Source organism: Sitodiplosis mosellana, unplaced genomic scaffold (assembly GCF_009176505.1).
Source record: "Sitodiplosis mosellana isolate CC-2019 unplaced genomic scaffold, AAFC_SMos_1.0 Smas_scaffold_5, whole genome shotgun sequence".
Classification (NCBI taxonomy): domain Eukaryota; kingdom Metazoa; phylum Arthropoda; class Insecta; order Diptera; family Cecidomyiidae; genus Sitodiplosis; species Sitodiplosis mosellana.
The window spans coordinates 3976795-3984400 of NW_022595248.1; the positions used below are offsets into that span (position 1 = coordinate 3976795).

At 36.2% G+C, this 7606-nt stretch overlaps 1 protein-coding gene across 2 annotated transcripts; it reads left to right on the top strand.

Moving 5' to 3' along the window:
* Positions 1-680: 680 nt before the first annotated feature.
* On the top strand, positions 681-5561 carry LOC129566749 (mucin-6-like). Of its 2 annotated transcripts, none has more exons than XM_055442947.1 (7): positions 681-991; positions 1369-1739; positions 1809-2003; positions 2113-2673; positions 2762-3433; positions 3771-4886; positions 4952-5561. In XM_055442947.1, exons 1-7 carry the CDS (start codon positions 909-911, stop codon positions 5419-5421), a joined length of 3468 nt encoding a protein of 1155 aa, XP_055298922.1. In that variant the 5' UTR covers positions 681-908; the 3' UTR covers positions 5422-5561. The 2 variants fall into 2 exon arrangements, with proteins under 2 accessions (XP_055298922.1, XP_055298923.1); XM_055442948.1 differs by having other exon boundaries at positions 767-991; positions 1375-1739.
* Positions 5562-7606: the final 2045 nt, after the last annotated feature.

Genomic DNA, 7606 nt, shown 5'->3' on the forward strand with positions numbered 1-7606 from the left:
ATTATTTTTTATATCACAAGAAATTCCCATTAAAAGTAAAAATTCCAACTAAACGGTTAATTATTATGATGCGGATGCTCACGAATCTTTCAGGGATGTCCAACAAAAAGTATCAACAGATATTAAATGTTCCTTTCACTCTCAATAAATCACATATATTCCAACAAAACTGTATACGATTTGTTTTCGAATGCACTGGTATGATTCAGGAAATCATCATTTAACAAGCAATATTGAATTGAAACCCGTCTGTGAAAAAAAACACACTGAATAATCGAAGTTATGAATCGATTGCCACCTTTGACCTTGAGTAATAGTTGCCCATTGTGATCGGAAATTTGGTTAATAATAAGAATTATAAAGTCATTCCATTGCCAATAAAATGGCAGTTAACGCAATTATGAAATGTTCTGAAGCATCGAGTTGATTCTAACAACCATGTAACGAACATAATTCAAAAATATCCACACCTGGGCAATTACTTTATTATATTTCCAATCGATATATTCTTAGAAATCAATACAAACACATCATGTATTCCAACATCTCATCATAAGCAAAGTCATTCATACAAAAAAATGTAAAAAAAAAATAAGTTTAATGAAATATCTCTCGTTGTTTACGATTTTTTTTTGCTTATTTGCATTATCACGATTTCATTCAAACGACTTTAATCAAGCATTCAATCTCGAAGACTCCGTCGAGTCGGAGTTATAAAAGCATCTCGCTGTTGTTACACACAACAGTATTCAATCAACGCCCGAGGTGTAATCGAACGAACATCAAGTGAGACAAAATTGTTGCTAAATTAAGTGCTAAATAAAGAAATGCTGTTTGAATCACAGCAATAAAATACAATATTTTGGTTTTGTTTTCTCGCTGTAATTGGATTTATTTGTTGAATAAAAATGTGGTCCATTTTAGTTCTTGCTTTATTATGCCTTCATATCGGATCCGGTGGCACAAGTCGCATCGACGATATTCGATCGCAGTAAGTTCTTTTGCCGAGTTGTTCCAGTGTAACTAGAAAACTATAGTGTACACTTAATGGTTTTTCCCATACAGTAGGTCAGGCTATTTTTTCAAACAGTCAACAAGACAGTTTTGCATACGTAAATTTACACAGCTCTGTGCATTTCATTGCACATGATTACGTAAAGATATGAAATCAATTAATCGCAAACAAACTTTTGATTTGAGTCATGTCATCAAAAGGGAAAGACCAAACACAACAACAGTTCAAATTGATAGTGCGAAATTGAATCGTTATCGCACGTTATGACATTTCCGTATTCATTTCTCTGTATCCCCTATGCACTATCTCTTAGTAATTAAACAGTGTTTATTTTGAACATATTTTTTCCACAGACAAAGGGGTTATGGTTCACAACCTCTACAGAATGGTGATCGCGGATACAATAACCAACCTCAGCAAGCATACAATTCACCGCAAGCACCACAAAATAATCGAAATCCATCAGAATCTTCATATAATCGTAGCCCGTCGGAACCTCAGAATAATCAAAATCAACCAGCTGAACCATCGAAAAGTTGTACTAAGCCAAAGCCATTTGTGAAGAATGCGTTTAAAAAATGTTCAACAACTACAAACAGCTGTACCGTACAGTGTTTCAACAATCATCAATTCGCAAATGGGAAAACCAGCGTAAAACTGCTGTGTAATAATGGTGAATGGGCTTTGGAGAACTTTCAAAAAACAGACAAACTCGCTTGTGAACGTAAGTGAATGAATGAAAAGAGACGTGTTATTTGTAAATAAGATTCTATTGTTTAAAATTTGATTGTAGTGAAAAAGAAGAATAGTTGCCCGAATAAACCAGCTACGCAGCAGGCAGAAGCCAATTGTAAAGCGGAAAGTTGTACGATCACTTGTGAGAAAGGTTACGCATTGTCAGATGGCTCGACATCTATGGAAATGATGTGCAAAGATGGAGAATGGGTGCCAACCAATCCAGAACAATCTTTTCCACTGACATGTGAACGTATGAATTCATTGAAAGAATTGAAAATTTACTCTTTTTGAATATTTACTCCAAACTGTGTATGATTTTTATTTCATTGGATTAATTTGAATTTCAATTGTTTCCGAAGCATTGTGTGAAAATGGTCGCGAGTACAAGGAATGCAGCAAAGTGAGTGAACAAAGCTGTGGCAGTGCTGCCGAGGAAGAAACGTCATCAAGTGAGTGTTTCGAAGGTTGTTTCTGTCCGGATGGTACCGTTGAAAATGAAGGAGAATGCATCCCAAAGGAAAGTTGCCCGTGTACTTTGAATGGTCAGACGTATGAGCCCGGAAGTGAAGCAACAAAGGGATCCAGCAACTGCAAGTGTGAGAAGGGTCAATGGAAATGCGATGAACGTGAAGTTCAAGAACATGATCACTCATCTCCAGAACAACCTCCTCAACAACGTCCACAACAGCCTCCTCAACACCGTCCACAACAGCCTCCCCAACAACGTCCACAAGAATTGCCTGAACAATCTCCGGAACAAGCACCGCAGCCACCACAAAACGATGCCCGTTGCGAAGTTTTCGGTGATCCGCATTACATAACCTTCGATGGAAAGCGTTATGATTTCATGGGAAGATGCTCTTATTATCTTATGCGTATGCCACATATGGATATTATTGCAGAAAATGGAGATTGTCCGTGTAAGTGTTTGAGTGTTTCCTTGATTTCGCTTTAAACTTGAAAAGTCTCGTTTTAAATTTCTTTCATTTTTCCACGATTCTTATCTAGGGGGTCACAATGATCAAGTATCATGCACCAAAGCGATAATGATGCATGTACCGCAATCATCAACGTTGGTACGAATGGATCAAAGAGGAAGAGTTACAGTGAATGGAATCGATGCAACACGAAATCTGCCGATAAATCTTTTAGGTGGCTTCATGCACATCCGACCCGTGAGTCAAATGGCGCGTCAAGTTTCATGCGCAGATGGCCTGGATATGATGTGGGATGGCTACACTTATGCCTATATCGATGCTCCTGCTACACATAGCAACAAAACAAATGGTCTTTGTGGAAACTTCGACAATAACCCTGAAAATGATTTTACCACACCTGAAGGTGATGCCGAAGTATTATCTGAATCATTTGGTGAAAAGTGGCGTGTAAAAGAACTCTGTGATGCCGATCAAGAGCAAATAAATAATCAACATCCATGCCAAGCAAACCCGCAAAATCAACAGCAAGCCGTTCAAGTTTGTTCAAAGCTCAGAAGTAACATTTTTGCAGCTTGTCATCAATACGTCGATCCAGAGCCATATGTGGAGAATTGCATGTATGATATGTGCGCATGCAAAGGAAACCCAGCACAATGCAAATGCACCATTTTCTCGGCTTATGCAAACGAATGCAGTCGTAATGGCAAAAATATCAATTGGAGACAATCAATTAAAGAATGCGGTACTTACTAAAATGATTTGTAAACGATTTATTATCAATTTAAATGGAAATTTTGAATTGAAAGATAAAGAGAATTTGATTTAAATTTCGTCACAAGTAAACTTAAGTTACTAACATGTTGATGCAATAGACGATTGTAAAAACAATAGATTCTTTTTGAGCAGTATTTTACGAAAAGTATTTTCTAACAATATTATTTTCTTCGGTTTTTTATTTTACTAACGTGTTTACGTGAATAAGATTAAAGTAAATTCAAGCATTTGTCAATCAATTTATTTATTTCCATTTTGAACTTTTCCCTGTTATTAACGATACATTTTATTGCGTGTATTTTTAGCTGTAAAGTGTACAGCCGATCAAATATTTCAAGAATGCTCAGATCGTTGTCATTTAACCTGCACTGATTTGCAAGCAAAATCGAACAAATACACCAAAAAGTGTGTCGCAGGCTGTCAGTGTCCAATCGGAAAAGCTCTCGATGCAAATAATAAATGCATTCCAATCGAAATGTGCCCTAAGGAACCTGAATCAACTACCATACCAAGCCAAACAACCGAAGCTACCAAACCTAGCCAAACAACTGAAACTACGGTGCCTACCAAACGAACCCAGCCCACCGATTCTACTTCACCTACTGAGCCAACCGAATCTATTGAACCAACTGAGGCAGAAATGTCCATTAAACCGTCCAATTCACCCAATCTTATTAGACCAATCACACCTATTACACCAGAACAGTCAGCTAAGCCAAATAAAGTGACTAATCCGATGAAGACAACGAGGCCAACAAAGCCAACTAGACCAACTAATCCCACTAAACCAAGCGAATCAACTGAAGCAACTGAACCAAATAAGCCAACGGAATCGACTGAGCCAAGTAAATCAACTCAACCAGATGAGTTAGATGAGGTAACTGATGTAACGGATCCAGCAGATAGTTCGGTAACAACCGATATGTCAGAGGTAAGTGAAACGACTGACACCAATGATGAAACTAAACAAAATGAGTGCTCGGATGAAAAGAATGAAAGAATGTCCATATGTATACCGGATGAGCCAAAAACATGCGCCAATATGAATAATTACACTTCGAAACCGACTGGAAAGTGCAAAACAGGCTGTGTGTGTAAAGATGGTTATGTACTTGATCAAAAGTTGAACCAGTGTGTAATGCCAAACTTTTGCTCGTGTGAAAACAAGGGAAAATGGTACATTTTTGGTGCTCAAATCAAAAATGGATGCAAAGCGTGCATTTGTCACGGTGGAGAGTGGTATTGCAGGAATACATGCCAAAACAAAAAAGACACTGATAAAAATGGTCCAGAAACAAGTGTAGATAATGAAGACGCAAGTGTGGAACAAGATGGAAATATCGATCAAGGTCAAAATCAAAACTTGAACCAAAAAAAGCCAACGGAGGATAAACCACGGAAGAATAGGGATAACAAAGAAAGTAAGACTTTGATCAAGAAATGATAATGAAGTAGAACTGTATTTAATTTTCAATTTTTATTCCAGACACATGCCAGCCAGTGCCGATGAACGAGTCGGAAACTATTGGTTTAATAGAAATTTATTCCGATTACGGGCGATGTGTCAATGCTAAGCCGATTCAAGGTTTTGCTGAGTGCGGCGGTGTGTGTAATTCGAAAACAACATTCAATCGTGCAACAGGCCGGCAAGAACAAAAATGTGAATGCTGTTCAGTGTCAGAATTCGATAAAATGGAAGTGGCCGTCGAGTGTGATGATGGGTCCGAACAAATTGCATTGGTGTCAGTGCCAAAATCATGTTCGTGTGTTCAAGGCTGTGGCGGTGTTGGTGGATTCAGTGGCGGAAATGGAAATTCATACCAAAGTAGGGACATTGAACCAACCGAAAATTCGGAAGAAACGGACAACAGAAGGAAAGTCGATGCTTTGGGTTGGTTGGTTAATCTGAACAATTTGGTGAATAGCCGCAATTTAAGGGTTAGATACACTAATTGATGACGAGAAAATATAAAACCAGAATATCATTAGGAATGTAGGACATAAAATGTTTAGATAGTTCCATATTGAGTAAATATTGTGAGTAAAAAAAATGAATATTAGGAATAAAAGTCTCTTTGTTTGATTGATGTTGAACATACCATATTGATTTGCATCTCCACGTTTCACAACAAACATAAATATTATGAAAATATATAACTCGCCATCGGTTCTTTAGATGGTGCTTCGGTCAACCGAGTTCCAACCGAATACATGAATCAGTATACGAAGTATTTCACTGTTGCATTATCATGACAGTTGTGCTATTTCAATTGAATATGGTTAGAAGATAAAATTCAAATACATTTTTTTTGGAAAATGAACGATCATTTTTTTTCACAGGAACTTCAAGAAGAAAATCCCGACAATGTTGTCAGTTTAAATGTAATGTTCATTCAACTGATATTCAGCTTTGCATTCTGTTATTATGCAAACAATGTAGTAACGGTTCTTTCGTTGCAATTTGCCGATGTTGCCTATACCATGCCTTGGTATCGAATGAAAATTGAGGAACAACAAATGTTGAGGCTTGTAATTCGTCGCTTCGATTCGTTGCACATTTAGCTTTGATGGACTTGGAATTATTGATTGCTCAATGCCCACTTTTCAAACTGTCAATGCCCACTTTTGTACCAGAATTTTAGTCAGAATACATCATTAAAACATTTTTATACAAACACTTTCAGCTCTTGAAAACCGACCTTTCCTACTTTTTAATATTGCGACAATTGAACAGCTAATCGGCTAATTGGTTAACTGAAGCATTGGTCGTTATTTTAAATGTTGCACCTTGTTCCTAATAGATCAATGTCTTATTTCCCTTTAAAATACACAATAATGGTTGTGAAAATGAGTTGAGGGAAATAACGTTGACCGTTATTGTAATTCAATGTCGTAACTTGTTCATTACTGTGATTTGTTTCTCTTTCTTGCCACACCAGTCTTTTATCCCTCTTTCACTTTATTTCGACTATTTCGTTTGCTCTCTCTTTTAGAACAGAAAATTCGACATAAATCCGAATTAATTCTTCATTTCGATTACGAGTGTTCAAAACCAGTTTATGCACGGACATCATTTATTCAGTCCATCTTTTTGTTCAAAAAACTTTTTTTATCACAAAAAATGATGTGATCCATTAAATATTCACATGTTCTATATAAGTGAAGAGAAATCATATTGATGTTATAGAATACTTTTCATGAAAATCCCAATCTCCATCACCAAATGATTATTTATTCAACGAAATAGAAATTTAAAATGCCTGTTTGAATTCACCATACCACTATGTAACTATTAAAATATCTTTTTATTATAGATTTTGTATGATACGTGGTTAAACGTTAACGTTGAACCTTGGAAAATATTGTGTTTTAAAATTAATAGATAAAAGTTTCGTTTTAATGTTAGCTGAATATGAAGTTTGATGAAAGTTCAGGCTTGTTTCCATTTCTGCGTATCGTGTAATAATTACCGAGACTATCAAGCCCGAGACAGGCTCATCTGTACCGTACACACATTTCTCTTTGAGCCATTTTCTTCCTTCTCTGTGTGTATGTTTTTTTGATGTGCAATTCAATTAAAAGCGATCATCAACAAAATAAATACAATCCGTTTATTTGAGGAAAACTCTATCCGGACTCAAGCATACTTTTCATCTGTTTTTGAAGCGTTCAACTCTTGAAATTCAACGGTACAAACAGATTTTGCACATCCATCAAGCTACTGATGATGGTTAACAATATTTAAATAACGAAACCATTATTATCAAAGGAACGTCATTTATTCTCAGGTGAATTTAATGGAAATCATGTATTTTCACATCACAGCTACCAAATAAAATTCTCTGTATATGCTTTGCTTTCCCGATGTATGTGTAACCCAAATTATATATTTCGTAAATTAAAAATAAATGAATTTATTCCGGTTTCATTCTTTTTCTGACTTTTATTCTTTTCGAATTCATTCGATATTCCCGTTTGCAATGTTTGTATAACGAACTAATGAATGGAATATACAGGAGAAAAAAGGATTGCGGCGAACTGTTTGGTTTTGTCAATCAATGCTCCTCAAAGGGATCCACATCATCAGCAAATGCTACAACATTCACATGAGTACACAACACACAAACCAAATCAAATTCGT